We start from the raw sequence: 24123 nt of genomic DNA, 5'->3' as shown, positions 1-24123 counted from the left end.
GTTTTTTTTTTTTGGTGTTGGGGTTTTTTTTTTGTTTGTTTGTTTTTTTTTTTTTTGGTTCCAAGGTGAGATCCTTGAATTGTTAGAATGTGAGCATCCTCTTTGTGCGCGGCAGGACGTCCTGTCGCCTCCCATCCTGCCTGGGGCTTTACTCGCAGACCACAAAAGCTCTGCGGTTGTGCCATAGTCATCATCAAGGCAAGCGACGAGACTTCAAATGGTGGCATGCTCCGAAAGCACACTTGATTATTCCAATATTAGATGCACACACAAATCAATTGGAAAAAATATATACTTTTTTTTTTTAATGAGAAGAGAATATAAAATGAACGAGTGAGAGGTGGTTGTTGTAATCCATATTGCAAATATTGATACAGCCAAGTAAGGTATCACGATATCTTATGACAAATAAGTCAAAGAGTCCCTTTGTAAATATGCAGGCGCACAAAACAACACGATGCAAAGAAGACCATTTGCCGACGCGCTCGTCTTGGGTCAGCTCTTGTTGCATAACATGAAGCGCTCCAAGGTTGCCATGAGCTCGAGGCAGGTATTTGAGGACCTGAATGCATTGGCATGTGACGGAAGCTAATTCGCAGCCACCATACAGCCAGTGCTGAGCGGTTCGGGCAGAAAGCATCGACCTCGCACAAAAGCCGCCTATTATATTGTGCTCTTTGTGGGCTTGAAAGCATGCGTGGGCGTGCGTGTGCACATTGAAGGCCAAATGGGACGCGTTGACGCAACCGCAGGAGAGGGTCCTGATCCTGCAACAGGATGATTCATCCTCAACATGCGTCAGCGCGCCACATCGCCTCGGTGAACGCAAACTGAAATTCACACCCGGTGTCGTCCAAATCCACACATCCCGAGGCGCATCGTCGCGTGTTGTCACTCAGCAGTGGCGGGAAAAGCGAACGTTTCGGAAGGACGATATGTTGACAGGGCAGTCAAATGAGAAAGGAGCATGAGAGAGCTAGCAAGAGACATTGTATACACCAAAACAAAAAAAAAAAAAAAAACGATTGGATCCTCAACATAGGATTGAGGCGCCACGCCCGTACCGCGCTTGCAGACTAAACACAGGCCCGACAAGCGTATCCCGGAAAGAGGCGCAATGAGTGGCCGCGGCACGGGCCTCCCTGGTGACAGACCGTCCAGCGGCTGGCTGTTGGTCTGTCATTTCTCAGGGGACGGCCTGGTGAACCTTGGCCAGTCCAAAAGTGGATTGGCCGGGAGATTAAACCTTGAAACTGGCACAATTTACCACGATCCAACCTGCTGGCGAGGCCAAAACTAACAATTACATTCAAGAAATAAATCTGAACTTCGAAATGATGGAGAAGTGCTTTGTAGTGGAAGAGTAATGCAATAAATAATTCACTTGTTGAGTTGCTTGATCTCCAATGCCAAAAGAAAAAAAAAAAAAAGCACCCACAAGTGCAGAACAGTAGGCGTAAATCAGAAAAGGAATGCCACTTATTCAATCCGCAGGTATTTGTTCACAACCTGCAGCCATTTGGCTTGTTGGTGCACTTCAACCCGTCGCCGTCAGCCGCGTGACTTTTACAGTTGTGACAAAGCTATAAACCCCGACACGCCCCTTGACCACCCCATCATCTTCTGTTTTATGTCCCCCCCGCCCACCTCCTTCCTCCCCTACAGCTCTGCTCATCTTTTGGATAACACACGTCGTCATTTTTTACATTTCATGTCCAAAATCTTGCAGACTTTAATTAAAACGGGTAGAGCCTACATTTTTAGTGTATCAATATAGAGAGAGAAAACTGAATGCAATCATTTACTTCAACTCTAACTTGTCTACCCCTCACCTAAGACGTATGACCCGCATTATATACATCAAGGATGGGCAACTCAAATCACTCCAATACTGGAGGGGGCCACCATTTTTCATGAGTGCTACTTGGGGGGGCCACATAGGACCACACACACTTCCTAACAAGATGTTTTGACAAAAATGCAATTTTAGAAATGGGCAAAATATTTCAAACAAAAAAAATGACCATTCGAGGACGGCACTAAATTACTGCTTCGATTTGATTTTGACATTTGAATTCATATTCCACAAATATTTAATCACAATATTGTTTTTAGCCTGGTGGGGCGGCATAAAAAAAATAAAATAAAAAATAGCGGTAAATTGGAGCGTTGACCACTTCTTTAAGCGCAAGATCTCGTTTTGTGGATTTTTCCACAAAAAATCCACTCAGTCAAAATGGTAACATTATTGAAATACTAGGTTTGTCCTGTCTGTACAGAAAAAAATATTAGTCTTGTGGTAGTACAGTATAGGACAATCCAAGAATTGGTGTAAGTGCGACTAGGCCATGTTTGCCATCTATTTGATTTGATTTGATTTGACTTTTTATTTGGTCTCCCATAGGAGAAACTTGTCTCGGAGGTCATACCCTCCTTGCTGCTATATGCATTGAACAAATACATACACATAAGCTACACCACATACATTGGACAATACGTACAGTACCGGACGATATATACTCTACACACAATGGACGGTACATCACAGTCCAGGACTGTGATGTACATTCATCTAGTGGTGAATGTTGATATTACAACTTAAAACTACAGTCTATGCATATTCAGTTTGGCACCGGCAAAGTTGCATAGTCTTATTTTTTTTTCATTTCACTTCCAATATTTTCTCTTTTTTTTTTCCTCACTTATCTCCGTTTTTCATGAACCACACATATTGACTGTATTCAGTGTTTTCGGAATTTCGGGTGACAGGCAGACTCTTCTGCTACATGGAAGGTACACAACTAACCTTTGGTGTGAATTTTTCTAAAATGTTCCATGGCTCAGTTAAGATTGGCAAACACAGCTTTTGTCACGTGGCTGTTTTCGTCGGATTTTGTTCGATTGTGCACGTACTTAATGAAGGAGCTGCTATTTGCATAATGTTGAGGTCCCCTTTGTGTTTGACAAGGATAAGTTCCAACAGCAACGCGCACATAAAAAAAGCAAAATGAGCTGCTGGTGGACTGTTAACATCTCCAGAGGATCACCTCGCAGTAATTCAGAGGGAGTGGTGTGTTTTCAAGAAACCGTAAATGCCCCTCACAAACGCTGAAATACGCTCAAGTAAACAACGCAGCAGGAAAACGCAACACGTCGTGGAAAACAAGTAGCGCTTGCTTAAAATTTCAATGGAAAAAAAAAAGTGTTCAGTCAACAGTTGCGTTGCATGATGCCTCGCACTCACCGTCTCCTTTCACTTGTCACCGAAGAAGCCTCAAGAGTCAAAGCAAAGCAAGTACTCGGCGGTGTTTTGGCGAAATTTCTGTCGAGCAGGTTCTGTCAGTTCCGTGTCGCCCAAATTGTGAGGTTGGATTTGTCCAGGAACTTCGAGCAGCACTGACGGTCCCTCTCACTCTGTCGCCGAATGGGCTGGGCTGCTCGTACAGTGACGTCAGTCAATAACACGTTACCGTAACTACAGCTACAAGCGTTCCTTCCACAAATAGGCAAAAATTATTTGGAAACTGTGTGTGTGTGTGTGTGCGTGTGTGCGTGTGTGTGTGTATGTGTGTGCGTGTGTGTGTGTGTGTGTGTGTGTGTGTGTGAAAAAAATATATTTTTTAATATATATGAATCGCTGATCGTGTACTCAACTCTATTTATAGAGCAGTTTAAAACAACTAACGCTGTATACAAAGTGCTGTACATGGAGCAAATATCATATACTGTACCTGTATAAAACAATAAACAAATTAAGAACAAAGACTGTGGAAAGCAGTGGAAATTACTTAACTGTGCCCTTCTGGACCTACATTTTGAAAGCTAAGCGATGACAATGGTATAACAAGTGCGATATGAATAAAGTTTGATAGAAAAGAAAAACGTTTTTTTTTTTTAAATCAGTGTTTTGCGTGTTACAATGCAACACTGGCCCCTAGTGGTAAGGAAAATGTGAACGTAACACGCGGTTGCTAACTTACAAGTGTGAAAGTGCCAACCAGGCCTGTTGAAAGGGAGTGCTGCCCTAATCAGTGCTGTTAAACACACAGACACAGACAAATAGTTGTTACAATCCAAAGAAATTTTATTGCATACAAACTGTCTGAAATATTCTTTTGAAATTCACACCTTTGAATAACACATTTCACATCCACTGTTACGTATAATGTGTGACAAAACGCAACCAAAGTTGAAAAACTACAGTGTAACAACAAAAAAAGGTCCGCTTGAACGTATGTAGACCAACATTTGGCACTTTATACGCGTTAATTCATGACCGTGAAAAGAGATGCACGCACACAGATGGAACAAATATTTCTATTTTGGGAGCATTAAGTACTGCATACAATATATATCGAGCAGATGTTGAAATCAAATCTGAATCATCATTTAAAACATGACAAACGAGTGGTCATTCATTTACATTAGCAGCAACTTCACAGACAGGGAAGCGACAGACTGCATCCAGTTCTTTTTAAACCTTTAAAATGAGGACCTGAGCAACTGTGCCCTTCTTGTACGGATGATACTACATGGGTAGTTATTAAAGCCAACTTAATCGCAATGTAAGACTTTTAAAATGGGTTCGCTTGATGCGAAATGCCTGTAAACATTTTGTTGCAGCGGGTTCCAACTGTAGTAATAAGCTGAAATGTGTCCGTCTGGGTCGGTGCTGATGTCACAAATACATTACAGTACAATCGGTTATTGCACAAAGAAAGTCATTTTCATCCGTTTTCAAAAGGGAACGTCATGTAACACGCCAGTGATACTAAAATAATTGCCCATCTGCATTGTGTTTCATTGTTCCCAATAAATTACTCGCTCTATTCTACACGACAAGCCTTATAGAAGCATTGCTAGAGTCACAGTCCGATGAGATGTGTTCTCGGGTCCCGATGTCGCAGTTTGATATGGACTCAAATTCTATCTAGTCAAAAAGAGAAAGGGTGCTTATTGAAAAACGGGCAGCAGCAATATAAGACACACTGTATATGAAATCTATTAACTTAGTATATATAATATACCAATAGTAGCCATACACGTGAATGAATTGGGCGAGGCGGGGCCAAAATAGAGGTCGGGTCGGAATCACTGGACTAATCCAATGCAGCGGGCTAAAAATCCCTTTCGCACCAAATCAGACTTCAACTCTGACACCGTGGTTCAGACTTATGTCTGACACTGCTCAGTTTTGGTATGATAGACTAAACACGCGCAACTATCGCAATCGTGGAATGGAATAGTCGTGTCAGATGAGAATAATTGATGGCTAACGGGCAAACATTTCCCCCGCAATTGCTCCGTGCTGTCAGTGTAAACACGACATTGCATGTTTGATAACAATGCAGTGCAACCGCCATGCAGGGCGACAGGTCGGGATCTTGTGCGTCAAACATGCATTGATTCCGGGTGAACCCAGAATCTGTGTCCGACGCGGCATGCCGAGGGTGGGAATATACAACTGCATTCGGGAAGACTGGTGAGAAACGGAACACTTCCTGGAGAGGGGAAAAAAAAAAGGGATAGAAAACATAAGAAGCTGAGAGAGGAGAAAAATAACGGTCATATGCAATGAAGTCGACACCTGCAATGTGGAGTCACATTGTTCGGCCGTATTGTATGCCAGTCTTGGAGGCGATGTTGGACCATGGTAGCAGAGATCGCAGCAGAGACTGGGCCTGTCGATACAACCTCTGTGGGATGGAGCAGGGGCTCAGGTTGGCTAGGGTTGAACCAATGTGCTGAATATAATCGGTGGAACGCCAGGTTAAAGAAATTTGTATATGTAAAGAGAGAGAGAGAGAGACCACATTTTCTAATGCGCTTCTCCTCACGAGGGTCACGGGCGTTCCTGGAGCCTATCCCATCTTAGAGTAGGCGGGCGCCGGCCAATCGCCCGCCACACATAGACCAACGCTGTACCTCTGCACTGTGAGGCCGACGTGCGAACCAGTGCTGCCTTCAAGGTAGCCGAGGACGCAAAATAAAAAAAGAGAAGCCCATTAAAAGCTCATTTTAAAGCTTACAGACCTAAAGTGGCATGCGCACCGCACACTGAGTTTGGTCAAGCAGAAGATCGAAGATAAGAGCTGAATGTGGCACTGTCATCGAAACAAATAGAGAAGCGAGGGGTTGAGCTGAATGTTTGTATCATGTCCCACAAGTCATTGACCACAATAAAAATGACCGTCAGTAAGCACCTTTTCCCCCCTTGTCATGTATGGACCCTTTCACAATTAAAAAACAGTACGCGCGCGAACGATTAATCACATTCAAAATCGACACTGCAATGTAGTACGAAGCAATTTTCAAATGACGAAGGCTGCAATGGGAAAACAAATCTGCTTTGTTTCGTTTGGTGTGTCAGCTTTACTTTTTTTTTTTTATACAAGCCCCCCTCCCCCCGAATATAATACACCCCCTATAAAGCCACCATTAAAACCCCTTTTTTTCTCTGTACTTGTATATCATACGGTCACCCGTAAGTGTGAATGCTTTTAAATCCAGGTTGACAAGTGTGCTTTTCCCAATTTCCCCATTCACGATCACGGTCTTTCAAAGTATTTTTAAAATCGCGTTCTCCAAAATCTTGTCTAGCACCGTCTTTTTCAGCAATGGCAGCGAGCTACTTTTTCTTGCTTTGATTTGCGCCAAACTGTGATGAAAAGTGCTTTTAAATGCTCCGTTTTTCATGATGCGAAGCATGACGGTGAAATGTCACCATCTAGTGGATGTAGGAAATAATGACAGTACATGGAAAGACGGACATGGAATTTCACATCAATTCCACTGGCTCCCACATTACTCAGCAAGCGCAGAAACCTTCGGTGACTCTCCAAGATGCAGATGGCTAAGATCATGCCCAACATGGGCGCATAAGTGCCGCTAATAGCTGTTGCCAATGCTAGCAGGCTAATTTGGCGAACGGATCCACGATCACACAGACTATTATAACTGCTGGATGCGACCACGGATCATGTGCTTACTTATTTTTAATTTTTGTGTCATTAGCGCAGTGCTGAGAAGCAGGTCAGTGAGTTCAGTAATAAGGAGTTAGAAGGTAACTATGCTCTTATTTAGCTGGCAAAAAAAACAAAAAAATTTCAGCAAAAGGATATAATATTGTCCAAGGTGGGTGACCCCCGTTGATGTAGAGCACATACGTGAATCCATCTTTCAAGACGCCATGTATGGAGTAGTAGTAGGGCAGGTAGTGGTGTTGCTTGAAGTCCCTGTTCTCGTAGAAGTGTATGGCAGTGTTGTTGGTGGTGAGAACATGCAGATAGATGGCCTTACAGTGGTCCTGGGCTGTTGTGGAAATGTGCTCCTTCAGACTGTCCAGCAGTAAGGAGCCTGAATCGAGACACGGGTGGAGAAGGATCAAGCGGTGTCAAAATACATCAGCTTTTTTGATTTGGATTCAGTTTAGGATTTCGGGGTGGTCATGGTGACCCATGTCGGACAATGTTTGGCATTCTTGTGAGCGCTTTAGGTCAAGTCACTTACCTATGCCGTGTTTTCTGAACTCTTTAACCACTCCCAGGCTGAGGATGTAGGCTACCTGTGTGTCCACAGGGAAACTGGATGCAAGAACATCTCCGTCCTGACACCCACATGCATGCAAAAAACACAAACCAATTGACATTGGCGTATGAATTACTGTCATATGTGGTGTACAGTGGTATCTTGACTTCAGAGTAGAATGCAATGAATAAAACGGCTTACCTCTTTATGTACTTTGGTCCGACCTTTGATCTCGGCCACAATCATTCCCACAATGCCTCCTCTGAAGGTGGCGGCGAGAGAAAAGAACTTCTTGTTCGAGGTGATGTCCTGGTACCATGAGTCTGGGTACCTGGGGTTGCGTCACAGGTCAAAACAAGTTGTTAATTCAGCGATCCAGCCCCGAAAGCTTGAAGACGCGAACATGAAACGTCAAAATGGGCTCATTATAGCGAAATGTTATCTCCATAAATGAACTCTTACTCGATTGGAAACCAGTCACCGCAGAGCAGTTTCACGCTGTCTATGTCATCGTGGCACAGGAACCGCAGCTGGACTTCACTGAGAGCTGTGGGAGGCACCACGTCACTCATTCACACCTGCAGTGGAAAAAAAAGAAACAACCAGGGAGACCGAATGAGTCATTGTTGCCGCTCAAAATGAACGACAGCACGATACTGGAAAATTATGCGTGTTGAATATAGCGACAGATACTATTGCGATATTTAATGTGTCCCTAAATAAATGACATGTTTACGAGCTAATGAAAGAAACGTTTTGGGGTTTTTTTACAGGCAGCAGAATAACCAAGATCAATGTGATTCGAAGCTAATTACTTGGAATGCCCCGAGACAGTGTTCACCTTTTGTAAGGCGATGCAAATAATAAAGGAGCATTCATTTACTCTGCAATTACAAAAATTGCTTTCAGTCCAATAATATCCAAAATGCATTGCACTTCTGATCAACAGGAAGTAGCGATGACACATCATCAATTACCAAGTACAGAACTAAAGATATAACCGCTTCGTCCTCAAGTTGGTCTTTCAACAGAACGGGAAATAAAAAGCAGCTGACAGCAAGAACAATGTCAGGAAGTCGAGAATTGATGTGACACGCGGGGAGAATGGTAGTGATGACAAATGGATGTCAAACAGAGGACAAAAAAACGAGAGTGCCGAATGTCGGAATTTCGAGCTTGTCATTGTAATTTTCGTCATATAGGTTTGCAAAATCACGCATGATTCCACTTGACGCGAACCGTGGTCAAAATGTCTGCACAACTTGACCACACAGCTTCGGGTAGTAACACCGATTTCACCATTTGGGTAAAAGGTCTGCACAATTTTACCTCACAGTTTAGGAAAGCGCCGCCGATTTTTAAGCTTCAGTCATGCAATAGAAACAATAACAATAGTAAATACGTGAAAAAGATCGGACTTGGGGGAAACAGTTGGCCACTGCATCACGTCAGCTAAAGGCAGCTAAGCTAATCTTTTGGCTAAGCTAACGTGTTCCTACCTTATTTCAACTCTCACGCCGAAGGAAAGTCAAGGGGGTTTATATTGTTTGGTTATAAACCGGGCGGCTCCCTACTTTGGATGCAGCATGACAAAACACACGGCCACTCTTGATTCTCATTACGGTCATCGATGCGAGAGCGAAGCTAAACCAAGCGACCCTGGTCAAAGCTCGCGACCGGATGTTTTTTTTCCTGTTGACTGCAGCCGCGGAATGACGTCACGTTTCCCCGATGCTGGCCTTTTTTGCTACTTCCATCTACTGGCCATTTAATGTATCGCTACCATCGTCACAGTACAACGACGCACACTGTGTTTCGGAATCTTTTTTTTTTCAACGTGTTTAATCTTTTATGAATGAAAAAAACATAATAATCTTATTGTTTAATGTCCATTGCATGTTTGTAATTTTAAGTATCTTTGTGAAGCAGAAAGAAGAAAGGGTGTATGAATGGTAATGGAATACTGTCTAAGTAAAAAGATATTGTTACTGTGTATACTGCATGAAATAGTAGAATGTTAGCAAGACAAGACAACTCAAATGAACACCATGTTGTTATTTTAGCTGCAGGTAGAGCGCATATGCTATGATATGGAATCTTTTGAGCTCAAGTCCTTGGCTCCAAAACAAGACCTTAAATAAACCTTCTTATCTGGCATTCATGGCATCTGTTGCCTTCCCGGCGCTTGGCCTGCCACTAAACATTTTAAAATAGCATATATTAAATATTAAAGGACAGAGAAATACATTTTCGTTTTGCGTCTGGATGACAAGGACACGGTGAATGTCACGCAAAGGTCATTAGAAAGGAAAGTGTTTTTATCAAGCAAAGTTCTCTCAAACAAATTTATAGGTGGTGTGTTAATAATTAATTTGACATCACTGGTTATTTTCTACTTGTATATGATTTAAAGTCAGTATTTATGGGGGGGGGGTTCAATCTCAACCTTTGTGCCCCCCCCCCCCCAAATAAATTGAAAATACACATGCCGTTTGCTGTGAACCTCCTTCATTGCCATGTGGTGACCTCCAGCATGGCTCCCACCCTCTGTCCTATCCACAATACCCCGCCTATCTTTCCTCCTGGCCAGCACGATGTAGTCACATGCACCCGTGGTCAAATAAAGACAAAAACAATCACTGATTCCGTTGACAAGTTCCAGTGGTACCTTTGAGGAGCCACGCTGACAACAGGCCTTCTCATCAACACGCTGGCTATGAGGATCAGGTAGCTACTATGTGCTTGCCACGATAAAAACCTTTTCTTATTCAATCACCGTGAACAGGATACAGCAGTGTTTAAAAGTCATTTTCCTTCTTTCTGGGTATCGTAAGATCAGAATCCTCACGCGTGTGTTGCCGAAGTTGGAAGCCGATAGCCAGATGGAAAGGACGAGCGCTGTAGAAAATGGATGGATACTATTCGGAGGGATGGCAGGAATTTCATCACTAATCTTTGCATTAAGTCTTTGTGAAATTTGGTGTGTCTAATGTAAAATATCTCAAGCCCAATAAAGGTTGGGAAACACTAGCCTCATTGATAAACCATGCGGGTACAATGCATGTCCTTACAGCGTTGAACCTGGGAAACCTTTGAACACACTTTAAAGGTAACTTTGGTCTAACCTGAGTAATGCATTATCTTGTAAATGTAATATTTCACCCAGCATAAACCGCAAAACATTCCCCTGAGCTTCAGTCAAAGTCATCGCCTTTCTTTTGCAATGCGATGCCAAAATTTTGGAAGCGATTCATTTTCTCGATCGTTCGGCGACCTCCGTGTGACCCGCAGGATGCATCCGGTGTGCAGCTTGGGTCTGTTTTTGTCCCTTCTGCATCTGTCTGCATCTTTGCTGTTGGGAGCCTTCAACATCAAGTCTTTTGGCGACAAGAAAGCTTCCAACGCAACCTTGATGAACATCATCGCCAAGGTCAGAGACCTATGCTGTATGACAGTGGCATTTTCTCAGTAGTATTTCATACTGGATTGCTTGGGGCGGTTCCAATTTTTAAAGTCACCAAATAAGATGCAGAAAGTATCAGGAAAAAGCTGAAATTCTGCTTTAGAGTCGAGGTGGCCCAACCATACACTGAGTCTGGTCCGGCGACGTGTTATCAGTCTCATTTGGCTCATGTAATTGTTATTTCCGTTGTTCCTGTTTATTGGGCTTTTAAATGTGGTCTCAATGAAATGTTGCAATTTTGTATTTGATTGACACCTTGCCAGGACTTGTTTATTGACAGACATAGCCAGCTACGTTACCAGGGCGTGGAAGATGGATGACGCCGTATTGTGTATTGACCCATGTGACCAAGAGCAAACACATTAACGATTCATTTTGTGTCGCTGTTCCAGATCGTCCACCGATATGACATCATACTGATCCAGGAAGTCCGAGACAATGACCTCTCAGCCACCCGAAAACTCATGCACCATGTCAACAAGTTAGCATGAATATAAAGCGTTATGTATTGTCGTTGAAAGAGATTTGATGAGATCAACACAATAGTATCAAGGAACATTAGAAACGCTCACTAATTCATGCTGTTTGTTTTTTTTTTTTCAGAGGTACTCCACGATTTAGGTACAAGCACATCGTCAGTGAGCCTTTGGGTCGTAGTTCCTACAAGGAACGATATCTCTTTCTATATAGGTACACACCGGGGTTATAATATAGTCGGGTTTTATTTTGTTTTTTCAAATTCTGTTCATTTTAATTAGGTTTCAGAGCGGGTTTGTTTGTTTTTGTTAGTTTTATATTCCTTCATTTGATTTGGTTTTTATCAGATCTAGTAATAGTATTAGTTTTCTTATCCATATATGGCACAGCCTATTTTTGGAGTGCAAGATGAAAAAAGGTCACTAAGTATTCCCAAATGACAGCTCAACCTTTTTTTTATTTTTTTTTGTAGTGCCAAGGACGCAGATAACATTGCTTTATATTCCTTAAACTTTTTTTTTTTTTTAATTTGGGATGCAGCACGCATAACCACATAGACAGCTCAACAGGCTGCCCATCGAAGATGTCAGGATGAGAACAAACTAAAAATGGAAAAGGTTTATAAGAGGAAGCTTGTCCGGAAAACAAAGCTGAAATGCAATATATCAGCAGCCTGTGATATTGTTTCCTTCTTAGGGAGGAGACCGTGTCAGTGGCCAAAAGCTACACTTACGATGACGGTTGTGAGCCCTGCGGGACCGACACCTTCATCAGGGAGCCCTTTGTCGTCATGTTCTCTTCAAATGACACGGGTAGGCACTGGAAGAGATGATTCAATGAATGCTAAATTACAGTGGTCAACAGCAACAATTTTCAGTCATGACGGCTTTGTGTGTCTGGTCAACAGCAACAATTTTCAGTCATGACGGCTTTATGTGTCCCGAAATATATTTTGGATGCTGATTTTAAAAAAATGTCTACTTTTTTTTCTATGTGTCCCGAAATATATTTTGGACGCTGATTTTTAAAAAATGTCTACTTTTTTTCCTCGCACATCAGGTTTTGGGCTTATTTTCATTTTTTGTTTTGACCTTCAAAAGGCTTGCGCTCGCACATCAGGTTTTGGGCTTATTTTCATTTTTTTTGTTTTGACCTCCAAAAGGCTTGCACAATCTAGATTTTACCATGCATTGTCAGTTATAGCGATGATGTTTAAAAAAAAAAAAAAACTCCCCGCTATTTTTAGGGGAAGATTTGTTCACTATGCCAAATTGCTACTTGCTGTGAAGTGGTTGCATGAGGCATATTAATAAAGTGCAGCCGTCCAGTTGTCGCGGTTTTATGACTGCTGTGAAAAAGATCAACAAATCAACAGAGTGGCCTCAGTCTTTGGAACAGTGAACTGCAGATGCTTTCTCCCCACTTCGAAAATGATTGGAAAGAATATTCACTTCCTGATCTTTTTTCCCGATTCCCTTCTGCTTCTAGCTGTGAGGAATTTTGTCCTGATCCCACAACACACATCGCCAGACTTGGCCTTGCAGGAAGTGGACGAGCTGTACGACGTGGTGACCGATGTCCGCACCAGATGGCGCAGCAATGTGAATCTGATTTTATTGAGCCAGAAAGGCTTCGCGACGGCGGATGAATGACAGCCATACGTCGGACCTGCAGGACATCATCCTTCTCGGCGACTTCAACACGGACTGCAGCTATGTCGCGGGCTCCGAGTGGCAGCAGATCCGCCTCTTTACGGACAAGAGCTTCCATTGGCTGATCCCCGATGAGGCAGATACCACGGTGTCGCACACCGACTGCGCGTACGACAGGTAGATACGCACAAATTCTGCCGTGCAGACATTCATAGCCAAACCAACCGAGAAGGATTACTTGTCGATGTGGGTTGGTGAATTTTCTCTTCGTCAAAGTGGAACATTTGATACAGAGACCTTGGATGGTACCTCAGCAGTCCCAAGCGGACCCTTCACAGCATTCCACCTTGATGTGTTTTTAGGATCGTGGTGACGGACGACATGAAGAAGGGAGTGGTGGACCGCAGCGCTGAGGTGTACGACTTCATGGTGGATCTGAATCTCAGCTTCGGGATGGTAAAAATGTTTGTGGAGTGGACGCTGGCACATTGCAAATACGCGAGCAATACAGCACCGTCAAAGATACTGGCGAGTGTCTTCTCTTATTTATTTCACTATTCCTCCACCAGGAGCAGTACTAGTGCTTCAGTCGCTCGTTTGCGCCCTCCCGCATCAGACAAACTCGTCTCATCATCCTCTCCAAACAGCTTTGTTGAGCTTTTGGGGGCAGTCCCATCTCGTACAAATGGGGCCCGCCCATCTCGATTAATTGTTCAAGCCATTGTTAACTCCTGCTCCTTTCGTTTGAGGCAGCTGTCTGAAGTCAAGCCTCTCCTTTCTCAAGGGCACTCGGAAACGGTCATTCATGCCTTTTATCAGGGAGGCAACACACTGCCAAATCACAATGGTCAATTCATACGTGGGTCTGTGCATGCGGACTAGAATATGCAGGTTCTCTTCTTTTCCGTAGAAAATCAACTTTTGGGAATAGACAGAGTTGACGATGCTGGGGCACAGAAATACCGTTTATGTGTATATTGTCTTTCTTTCTCAGGCGTTAGCTGTCAGTGACCATTTCCCCGTGGAGGTGAAGCTGCTTGTTTAAGCCCGAGACTGGCGAATTCCCCCCCTGCGCAATCTCAACATTCACCGGGACTCCACAAGAATCACATGAATTAAATCCCTGCCCTGCTAAATCCAGTTACTACTCCGTCCGCCTTTTGTGACTTCATGCATGGCTATTGAGATGTTTCACGTGGACCATTTGGTGAACATTCAAACACAATTTCGCCTGCTTATTTGTACCGTGACATGTTAAGATTCAAAATGCGAATTACAAATGATTCACATTCTTGAAAAAAGGAAAATAGTCTTGTCACCGTGACGCCGATCCTTAATGGTATTGCATAATAGGTGCAGTTGTGCAGTTTGCAGAATGATCAGAATTTATTTCAAAGCCTGGTGTTGTACACTCATGGCTTTTGTTAGTACACAAATGCACGTGGATCACTGTACACCAGTGGCATTAATACACTTCAAGGCTGCAACAGCTCCCACCCCCTCTCAAAAACAAAATAAAATAAAAGTGGATTTTAACCATTAAAAGTACATTCCAAGTACAAACCAGAGACAACTGAATACAGAGGTGGGGGGATTGCACCATGGTATGGGTTAGGTCAGGCAAGCTTCATTTGTTCATCCTCTCAAACAAATTGAACTCATTTACGACATTATATTGCACGGACATGTGAACAGGCCTTCAATATCCCGACGTGTCCCCCCCCTGCCTCCCCTTCGGAAAATAAGTACATTTTCTTCATATCGTACATCCGTGTTGAACCTGAAGCGGCGGTGCCGGACAATGACGTGTTCGTATATATAAGCGGAGCTATTGTTCGCTTCGTCAAGTCGGTGTGAGATGACTTCAGATCACAGGCCTTCGCGTCCGACATCATCCCATTAAGCCTTCCTCTTTTTGAGCATCTCCAGATAAACGCGGAGTGAATTCTGGATGGCATCTTTGGTGATGAAACTCACAAAGTTTTGGACATCGGCCTCTCTTTTGGATGTCATCCTGTCGACGGTCGGCTTCCTCATCATGGATTTGGTGAGCTGTCTGGCGTGGGCTGTGAAACAAAGAAGATGGCTGGCGAAGGTCAGTGACACCGAAAAGGCATTCGTTGGAATGTTTATCGATTTAAAAATCAAAAAAGGTTGATGGGATTCTCCCAAAATTGAACACGGGTGAGAGCCGGCCGGGACAGAAAGCCCGATGTGCTGGCCTGCGGCTCCTCCCACCATCACACACCTGGAATGGCCAACCACTTGGCCATCGCCTGCTCGGCTGTGCTCATGAGCTTCTCTTCTGGTACTATCTGGTCCACCAAGCCGATCTTCAGAGCCTCCGCCGGGCTGTAGAGCATCCCCAGAGCCAGGGCCATCTCGGTGATGCGGTGGCCCACTGTATTAGCCATGGTGTCCTTAAACCTGCCAGCAGCCCACCAAAGAAAGAGCTACGTGTCACCCCAATCATCATAAACATCGGTCCCAAATTTGCCCTCAATGTTGCGATGGGCTTAAAGTATTACCAAAAAGGTGCAACGATGCCGAGCTGAGTCTCATTAAGGCCGATGCTATACCGTGGGTTGTCCACCATTATTCTGTAGTCACACGTCAAAGACATGAGACAGCCACCTGCAGGACTGGAGCCCTGTGGAAGCAGGGAAAACAACGGTTAGGTTTGTTTTTGGTTTTTTTCTCCCAGTCAAGGTTTTAGTACTGGTTACGATGAGAGAAAAGGGATTTCGTTTCAAGACACTTTACGTTGATTGCGGCTACGGTGACCATGTTGGAGCTGTAGAGTTTCAGCCACATCTCCTGAACGGCTTTCCAGAACTCCCCGCAGCTTTCTGGACTCTTGCCATACATCTCCAAGATGTCCAGCCCTGCCGAGAACACCTTGGGCAGACTCTAGATCGCAAAAAGCAGGACTTTCTTTGTGAACGGGACGACAAGACGGAGCAAATCGAAGGGGCTATCTAAACAGCCACGCCTCATTCTTTGTGAATTGGGTCTGCAGTGTTGGAAAAAGAAATGGAAAATGAAATGAACAAAAAAAGTTTCATACAGAGGTGATGATGAGGCCTCGGCAGCTCTTGTCCATCTCAAGCTTTTCCAAGCTGATGCAAAACTCTGTGAGGAAGTCCAAACTGAGGCTATTGACGGGTGGACTCTTCATATGCATCACAGCCACGCCTACATAAGACATCAGATACACATACAAAAAAAAAAAGTGCGGCTGTTCACAAGAAAGTCAGTCTTAAAAAAAAAGACCTCTGGACAAATTAGAGATTGGCAGTTCATCGCAACTTAAACATGAGTTGGATGTTTTCACTTCATTTTTTTTTAATTCACCCGTTCCCAGCAGTTTAGACATTAATGGTTGTTGTTTTTTTTTTTTTTTTGGTTGTTACTCAGAGTATTACTAACAAAGTCATAAACACCTTCAATCAAGTTCAACATGACCTTCGCCACATTTGAATCAGTCTCGCAAATCACCTGTACTCTGGTCAAAATCCACAGAAATCTTTGACGATGTGGAGTTGCTTCTTTGCTGTGCGGCAAGCACGGTCGATGCACACACTCTGCCATGTCTGCTGCTGGAGGACGGCTGGGAAAGAAAGCCTGGACAGGACGCACGTGCAGACACCATGAAACCACCTACGGAGACATTTCTAAATCCACTCTGTTTAAAATGCGTAAGCGACACACGACAGCAGACGAGGCCTGCGAAATGTAAGTTCAAATATAAAACGTACATTATGCAAGGAGTTTATCGATAATAATAAGGAGGCTATCGTTCGAGTGCATCTCGGACGAGACCCTCTGTGACCCTTGCTCCGCATTCTGTGCGACACCTAACGGCACAACTAGACGAAGAGGACTTTCGCGCTAAGGCGGTCTTAAGTTGAGAACTAAAATGCAATGTGCTGCCTGCCGAGTGTAGCGATATATGCGCAACAAACCTGATAAAGCACACTTAGTCCTCAAAGCTGCTCTCAACGCCATTTTTTGCTCGCTGCTGCTGCTTGACGATGAATATCTAGCGCTTTGAATCCACAGTGGCCAATAGGTGGAATTACAGTTTCCGGGTTGATATTCCACCGTGGAAAAACACGGTTGTATGCGCGTGGTCGTGTGCGCGCGCGCGCGCGCGTGTGTGTGTGTGTGTGTGTGTGTGTGTGTGTGTGTGTGTGTGTGTGTGTGTGTGTGTGTGTGTAGATATAAAAATCTAGAGAGAGAGAAAGATGAAAGTACGTTTCGAAGTTACGAACGGTGACGTTTTGTGTTCTTGTTGTTTTTCCAATTGATTGTTTTATACTACTGTATTCTAAAAAGTTTCCCCCTCCTCTTCACACAAATATCGACTGGAGTTAAGAGCAAATTTAGTGAAGGTTCGTGACAGACACCAGGATGACACCATCGTTGAAGTTATCCATCCCTGCTGTAATTGATCATTCAGAATCTGAATCCGGTCCTGTTAAATTAACTTGGATACCTATTCCAATATCGGCCAGGCCGTATTGGGGTATCGATATCCAAATATCGATCCATCCTACTCTGGCGTATGTAACATAAATAAATAGCGGAACCATGAAAGGTGGGCGCGTGTGAGAGAGTGGTCAGATCATCCTGTAGGTGTCGAAGTGACAGCCAGAACTCGAGCGTGTCTCTGGAGGGGTGCCACGCACAGAGGCTTCGCTTGACCAGTAAGTATCACTTTTGACTTGAGAAGATTCTGTTTTTATTGTTTTGCAAGTGCAATTCAAAATCTCTTGAAAGAATAGAGCTCTACTGGACGGTCGTTGCAAATGAGGTTGTGGTGATGCTAATAATGACGGGCTCTGATTTAAAAAAAAAACAAAAAACAAACAACATAAAAATGATGATTTGCAGAATTTGACCATCTAGCCAGATTAGACATATTGTACATTGGGTCCTTCCTCCAGTACAGTATAAGATCCATACATAAAATGACATGTTATTTATTGGATTGAGTTTTCTGCATTTCTTTATATTCATGAAGAGAATTTTGACGTTTAAATGTGCACAGCTTTAACTACACTTTTGTATCAAGTAGTTAATTCCAGTGAAAATGTTTGAATCTATAAACTTGACTAAACAAACAAACAAACAAAAAAGCTTTGCTCCACCCTGAACATGCACTGAATGTGATTGAGCGGGAAATCCATCCATCAATGTGCGTCCTGCTGCTTTCTCTGTGTTGTTTTTCTTTGAAAGATCACCCCGTGAAATAATGGATCTAATGGAGTCGGAGGACATGGGCGGCGGCTGTGAAGAGAAGAACTGTGGCCCAGCGTCAGCCTTTCTGGAGGACTGTTCCAGCCAAGATTGCGATTGGGATCAACCTCTGTTTGGATTCACTGAGCTGGGTTTGTACTTTGTGTTTGTAGCAGTAGGAAAAGATTTTTTTAAAATATATATGTATATTTATATATATTCTTTGTAATAGTAATACAGTAATAGATTGTTATGACCATTAAAAATCATTGAGGGCAAACTGCATACGCGTGACCAAAATAGCTTTTAATAAGCTAAGAGGCAAGACAGCCAATTTGGGGGGGGGGGGGGGGGGGGGGGGGGGGAGAAAATCACAGCAAATAGCAAACCAGTAACAAGTGGAAGAAATGACACTCCCAAGAATCATAATACTGGATTCAATGAATTGTGCTCACATGCAAACAGGCATATGAAGCAAAACTGGCTGAGGGAAAGGAGGCCTTTCTTTTCATTTCTAGTGGGCGTGACGATCATCTACATTCCCCTACTGCTGTTTGGTCTCCTCGGAAATGTCCTCACAATTTTAGTGGTTTGGCTACGTCCGCACATGAGGAGTTCTTCCTACTTGTACCTGAGCAGCATGGCTGTGAGTGATCTGATGATACTCCTGCTCCTACCTCTGGATCTCTACAAGGTACGTCTTCGGCATGGCTTTGTTGTATTATTTTGTGTACACGGTTGCTTTCCTGAAATCGAAATACATCAGGCAATCCAATGCAAAACATTGGCTTGGATGTGTGTCGATTTTTTTTTTTTTCTTTTTGAATAAAACTAATTACAGTCCAATCTCCGGTCTGAACGTATCACACAGCGAACCCACGCGCGCGCAAACATGCCGGGAGATGTCAGAGTGACAAATGACAGCAATGGCGACGATCGGCATGCGAACACGCACCGGAGTAACTTGTTTGTCTTGAATGGCAAATGAGTGTATACTGTCCATCAAACAAAGGAAACTTATGATGTCCAGATTAGGTTTCATCGTCATCATCCGAATCGAATTGCATGGCTGTGTAAAATGATCAGTTTGAAGACGCCGTATTTCAAATCGGGTGTCTGTAATTTCGAGGAAAAAAAATTGGCGTTCCTGAAAGAATTCAAAAGGGAAAAAAAAAATTTTCTTGTGAGCACATTCCCCCCATCAGGCAATTTGGGACAAGCAGTGACCGTGTTGCTTTCTCTCACAGCTATGGAAGCCCAGACCGTGGCCCTTCGGAGACCTGGCCTGTAAGATGACCATGTTCCTGTCCGAGTGTTGCACCTTCTGCACCATCCTGCACATTACCTTCCTCTCCCTGGAGAGATATGTGGCAGTCTGCTGGCCAATGACAGCAAAGACATTGGTAACGCGCCGCAGGACCAGGGCTCTCATCGGCTGCCTGTGGCTGGGCGCCGCGGTCAGCGCGGCGCCGGTCTTGGTGATGGTTGGGGTCGAGGAGGTCGGACAAGAAGATCTCAGGCTCGGCGGTTGGAGGGAGAACGCGAGGTGGATGGGCGAGGACGGAGAACCGCCGGGCTTCGCACCGGCTGCGGATGAGGGAGGACGTCCGTCGTCTTCGTTTGAGGGAGAACGAGAGGAACGAAAATGGGGAGAGCGAGAGAGGCGGCGTGAAAGGGTCAGAGAGTTGAAATTGTTCGATGAGGAAGAAGAAGGAATGGAAGCAGTCGGTGAGCCGAACAAAAAACACGCAGGTGAAATCAGAAATGAAACGCAAGAGGACGCCACGGGAGGCCAGCAAAACAAAATGAAAGAAGACGAAGGAGGAGGATGGGAAGCGAGTGTCGCCGGACACGCCGCCGACAGAAGAGAGTGCCGCTGCACGCAATACGCCATTTCCTCTGGCCTCCTGTCCGCCATGATGATTGTGTCCAACCTGTACTTCCTGGTCCCGGTCTGCGTCCTCGCACTGGTCTACGGTATGATCGGAAGGACACTTTGGCTGCGCCCTCAGAGCAGCCGCAGAGACCAAAGTCATCGGCACGCCGTCAAAATGCTCGGTGAGGAAAAGCCACACTTGCTCGGCCAGCTCAAGTTTTCTTTGTCCTCATATTTGCCATTTGTGGATGCAGATTTTCTTTTATTTGTCCCCACAGGAGTGATCGTGATGGCATTTGTCCTCTGCTGGCTGCCCTTCCACATTGGTCGGACGATATTCGTTTTCTCCCTGGGCACCGGTGCCGACCAACAGAATCTCGACACTGATGAATCCATCGACAACGTCGGCGCCGTTACGGAAGGTGCTCGAGCAGACTCGCGCGTCAATTCGAAACCGCCTTATTCTTACGAACCACCCACCAGAAGTCAACAACTGCACCCACGCGGACTTCCAAAAGATTCAGCTCGCCCCCAACCGTCACCGCTTACAGATAAGACGAGGCGATATAACAGCAGCACCGCGAACTCCAAACTATATCACGCGACCCGGGCGCAAACGGCTCAGGGCTCACACGAGAGCGCACGTCTGAGTTCCCGTCACTCGGGGCAGAGCGCCACCCTCGACGCGGCCTCAACAAGCGACGAGACGCGTCAACGCAGCTGCGGTTTGCGCACCGCGACTCCCGCGGGGCAAAGCAACGACACGCGCTTGGCGAAGGAGCCACGCGGTGACTCGCCTTTGTATTTTCTCTATTATCTGTCGCAGTATTTCAACCTGGGCTCCTCCGTGCTCTACTACCTGAGTGCTGCTGTCAATCCCTTGCTGTACAACGTCATGTCAGCCAGATACCGACACGCCGTCCGCGGTCTCCTGCGTAGGAGCGCACGCTCGCAAAGACGGGACCAACGTTTGCGGACGCTTGACACCCAGCGCGCCACTTTGAACATGTAAGGCTTGAATTGCTCCCCTCATGTTGAAAAACGTTCCCTCGTTCAACTTGAAACAAAGTACTCACAGAAAATTGGGGATATTCCACTTTTGGATGAGATTTCAGAATACGCTCGTAATCTTGGTCCATGAATCAATCAATTACATTAGCCGATTAAATAATATATCGATATATATTTTTGACACTTCCCCATTTCATATACCAAATTCTGCCCTGCTAAATTCGATTAATGATACCTTGACGTGGCTTCAAACTGAATTTTCTCAGTGGGAAGCGGAGACTGAACTTGATGTTTGATGGAGTGTCATCAGCAGCTCGCAAAAAGGATGCAAACAGAAAGGCCGACAAGTGCAAATACAACAGTCGATTGATGGATCAGACCACAGTTTTTTTTTTGCCCTTTGGCTCCTTGTTTGGGAAAATAGTGCACAAAGTACCAAAACGACAAGAAGGCCGAATTAAGTTCACCTGTCGGTTCATTTCGAAATTTCACCCCAAAGCAGAGAATCCCGAACATGAGGTGTGTAGAGCATGTTTATTTCGAAATGATCGTTTGGAAATTGCTGTCTAATCAATCGAATCAGTCATGCAAATCCTCTTTGCCCCCTCCTGACCCAAACCACTGCAGCAGGCTCATGTTTTTGGAACCGCTGATTGTCATTCCTCCATTTTTAATATCAGGCACGTGTTGATGTTTTTCCAGGAGGGCCGAATGTGCCGCGCGCCCTCGCCGAACACATTTGACACACGGCACACGATTTTGCGCTTATTGTATTGCATGCTGGACACACCGCTGAATGCCTTTATTGGATTCTCCCCCGCCACCATAACGGCGTTGTTCCCGCGTTGTCGGCTTCGCGATGGTTTTCCTGAAGTTTGGAAAAAACGGAGCGGCCTCGGGCGAAAGGACAATTGATTGGATTGGATTTGTGAGCCGGGCTCTTCCTGACATTGGCTGTTGATGTCTTGTTCCAGAGCAACAACATTCATCGATAAAATTGAGAGTGACTTCTCAGATGAGTGGGGAAATCATTCACCTTTATAGTTTGCTGTCACATGACATCATATCGCACACCAAGATCATTGCAGGACACAAAAGCCGTCGGGTACTGCGTCTGACTTTTTTTTTTTTTTTTCTTCAGTGGCCATACGATTGCAAATGTTGCTGTTGTCAAAATGATGTACGGCAGTGGGCCTCGCCGTGTTCGTAGTACAGCACAGTCGTTTTGCTCGAGCGTATTCGTCCACAGTTTGTCACGGACTTTAAGACGGACATCAAAGATATTGACCAAAATCTCAAACGTTATTCTACATGTTGAATTGTCATTTTAGTTGTGATTTGTTGGTACGACGTCTGTGTACATTATATTAGTTCATCCACATACCGTGTAAATGTCTTTCATTTATTTTTTTTATCAGATGCCGACGTAAAATAAGGATTAAAACATTGTTATGGGTCAAGTCTTGGACCTGGATGAGTGATAATGAGTGGTACTGACACTTCACACCACTAGATGACGCTGTGGTCCATGTATTCATTCAGGGCAAAGCAAAAAAACGGACGCTGTGGAAAACAGCTTTTTTGCTTCAATTGGAATCTGGTTATAAATCGTTCAATAATAATATTGTCAGAGTGTCTATTAAAGACACCAAAAAGTAATTTTAGTCATTTGTTTCTAAATACATCAAATGTGAGGATGCAGACTGAGAACAATAATGTGGTATTGAGCGTCATGTCATGATGGTGATATTTACTGTTAGATCTGCAGGGGTGGAGAAAATGGCCAGCACAGTGGTTAGCACATCCGTCTCACAGTGCAGAGGCGCAGGGTTCGAATCCGGGCTCCGGCCTTCCTGTGTGGAGTTTTCACGTTCTCACCGTGTCTGCGTGGGTTTTCTCCGGGTACTCCGGTTTCCTCCCGCGTTCCAAAAACATGTATGGCACGTTAATGGAACACTCTCAATTGTCCTTAAGTGTGACTGAGAGCGCAAATGGTTGTTTATCTCTGTGTGCCCTACGATTGGCTAGCGACCAGTTGAGGGTGTAACCCCGCCTATTGCCCGAAGGCAACTGGGATAGGCTCCAGCATGCCCCGCAACCCTTGTGAGGAGAAGCGGGTCGGTGGATGGATGAATGGATAATTGTACTCCTTGAGGCACAATACCCCCCTACCTCCACTGTGAACAATCAGTGGGTGCCACTTTCATCTTCAATATGATGCAAGCGTGTATCAGATGTCTCTTTCCTTGGAGGTCTACACCGAGTCCAACTGTGAGAACTTGGGAAGAAATATGCATTTTCATTTATACTCTGCAGTCTCTCCAGTTGCGTACAACATTGCATCATAACGGCGCTCGAGCAATTGGCAAAAATAAAATAGCACTTCACGGCGCACGGTACAGTGGGGAAATCAGCCGTGTGTTTCTCCCCTACTGATACAGATTCAATCAAATCTTGGTGCGTTTGCGTGGCCCCCAACACCGTTAAGCAGGAGACGATTTCGACGGACCGAAGACCTCAATGAATCTAACGTCACCGCGGGTGCAATTTGGATAGACACGCGCGCCGCGTGATATACCGCTCACATGGGGCGCCGCCTATTTGAAAGACAGCGCACAGTCACGACTCACCGGAAAACCCTTCGATTCTCCCTTTTCATCCGAGAAGAATGCGCAGACGATTTCATTGTGTCCCCAAGCTCGGTGCCGAGGACCGCACCCGGTGGCGGCCTCGGCTGTGAGAGGGAGAATGCCAATGAGCATTAATTATGGAACAGTAAGAACAACGGGGGCGCTCCTGGAGTTTGATGCTGCCCAACGACTGTGCCAATAAGATCACCGATGAAGTGGGGGATGAAGAAAACGCAGGAGAAAGAC

At 44.7% G+C, this 24123-nt stretch overlaps 4 protein-coding genes across 9 annotated transcripts in view; 2 read left to right on the top strand and 2 right to left on the bottom strand.

Annotated features, from left to right (window-relative positions):
- The window catches only part of dnase1 (deoxyribonuclease I), a 22401-nt gene extending 7772 nt beyond the window's left edge, over window positions 1-14629 (top strand). The window contains exons 1-9 of one of the 2 annotated variants that reach the window (XM_019893483.1): window positions 9990-10254; window positions 10819-10957; window positions 11383-11471; window positions 11594-11680; window positions 12164-12279; window positions 12956-13068; window positions 13142-13296; window positions 13482-13575; window positions 14114-14629. In XM_019893483.1, the coding sequence (XP_019749042.1) occupies window positions 10244-10254; window positions 10819-10957; window positions 11383-11471; window positions 11594-11680; window positions 12164-12279; window positions 12956-13068; window positions 13142-13296; window positions 13482-13575; window positions 14114-14164 (855 nt within the window). In that variant the 5' untranslated portion in view covers window positions 9990-10243 and the 3' untranslated portion in view covers window positions 14165-14629. Of the gene's footprint in view, window positions 1-9989; window positions 10255-10818; window positions 10958-11382; window positions 11472-11593; window positions 11681-12163; window positions 12280-12955; window positions 13069-13141; window positions 13297-13481; window positions 13576-14113 lie in introns of those variants that run through there. The other variant, XM_019893484.1, reaches the window with a different exon arrangement.
- On the bottom strand, window positions 4063-9234 carry naa60 (N-alpha-acetyltransferase 60, NatF catalytic subunit). 2 transcript variants are annotated; one of them, XM_019893485.1, is made up of 7 exons: window positions 9027-9234; window positions 7990-8105; window positions 7729-7858; window positions 7510-7606; window positions 7122-7356; window positions 5588-5757; window positions 4063-5501 (listed from the first exon to the last, which is right to left on the bottom strand). In XM_019893485.1, exons 2-6 carry the CDS (start codon window positions 8097-8099, stop codon window positions 5601-5603), a joined length of 729 nt encoding a protein of 242 aa, XP_019749044.1. In that variant the 5' UTR covers window positions 8100-8105; window positions 9027-9234; the 3' UTR covers window positions 4063-5501; window positions 5588-5600. The 2 variants fall into 2 exon arrangements, with proteins under 2 accessions (XP_019749044.1, XP_019749045.1); XM_019893486.1 differs by having other exon boundaries at window positions 9102-9232.
- Window positions 14493-17205, bottom strand: eci1 (enoyl-CoA delta isomerase 1). 2 transcript variants are annotated; one of them, XR_002170930.1, is made up of 8 exons: window positions 17085-17205; window positions 16618-16743; window positions 16187-16314; window positions 15883-16029; window positions 15648-15769; window positions 15368-15546; window positions 14949-15185; window positions 14493-14836 (listed from the first exon to the last, which is right to left on the bottom strand). XR_002170930.1 is itself a non-coding variant. In XM_019893482.1 (7 exons), exons 1-7 carry the CDS (start codon window positions 17125-17127, stop codon window positions 15019-15021), a joined length of 912 nt encoding a protein of 303 aa, XP_019749041.1. In that variant the 5' UTR covers window positions 17128-17205; the 3' UTR covers window positions 14493-15018. The 2 variants fall into 2 exon arrangements, 1 of the variants encoding a protein (XP_019749041.1); XM_019893482.1 differs by having other exon boundaries at window positions 14493-15185.
- A 123-nt stretch (window positions 17206-17328) lies between these two features.
- LOC109529997 (uncharacterized) lies at window positions 17329-22414 on the top strand. 3 transcript variants are annotated; one of them, XR_002170929.1, is made up of 6 exons: window positions 17329-18512; window positions 18879-19054; window positions 19608-20418; window positions 20515-20961; window positions 21063-21244; window positions 21950-22414. XR_002170929.1 is itself a non-coding variant. In XM_019893478.1 (6 exons), exons 2-6 carry the CDS (start codon window positions 18377-18379, stop codon window positions 21173-21175), a joined length of 1683 nt encoding a protein of 560 aa, XP_019749037.1. In that variant the 5' UTR covers window positions 17329-17828; window positions 18361-18376; the 3' UTR covers window positions 21176-21615. The 3 variants fall into 3 exon arrangements, 2 of the variants coding, with proteins under 2 accessions (XP_019749037.1, XP_019749036.1); XM_019893478.1 differs by lacking the exon at window positions 21950-22414 and having other exon boundaries at window positions 17329-17828; window positions 18361-18512; window positions 21063-21615; XM_019893477.1 differs by lacking the exon at window positions 21950-22414 and having other exon boundaries at window positions 21063-21615.
- Window positions 22415-24123: the final 1709 nt, after the last annotated feature.

This window comes from Hippocampus comes, unplaced genomic scaffold (genome assembly GCF_001891065.2).
Source record: "Hippocampus comes isolate QL1 unplaced genomic scaffold, H_comes_QL1_v1.1 scaffold23, whole genome shotgun sequence".
Taxonomy (NCBI): Eukaryota; Metazoa; Chordata; class Actinopteri; order Syngnathiformes; family Syngnathidae; genus Hippocampus; species Hippocampus comes.
Note: the sequence above shows the minus strand (reverse complement) of the source record. Positions and strands in the feature narration are given on the sequence as shown.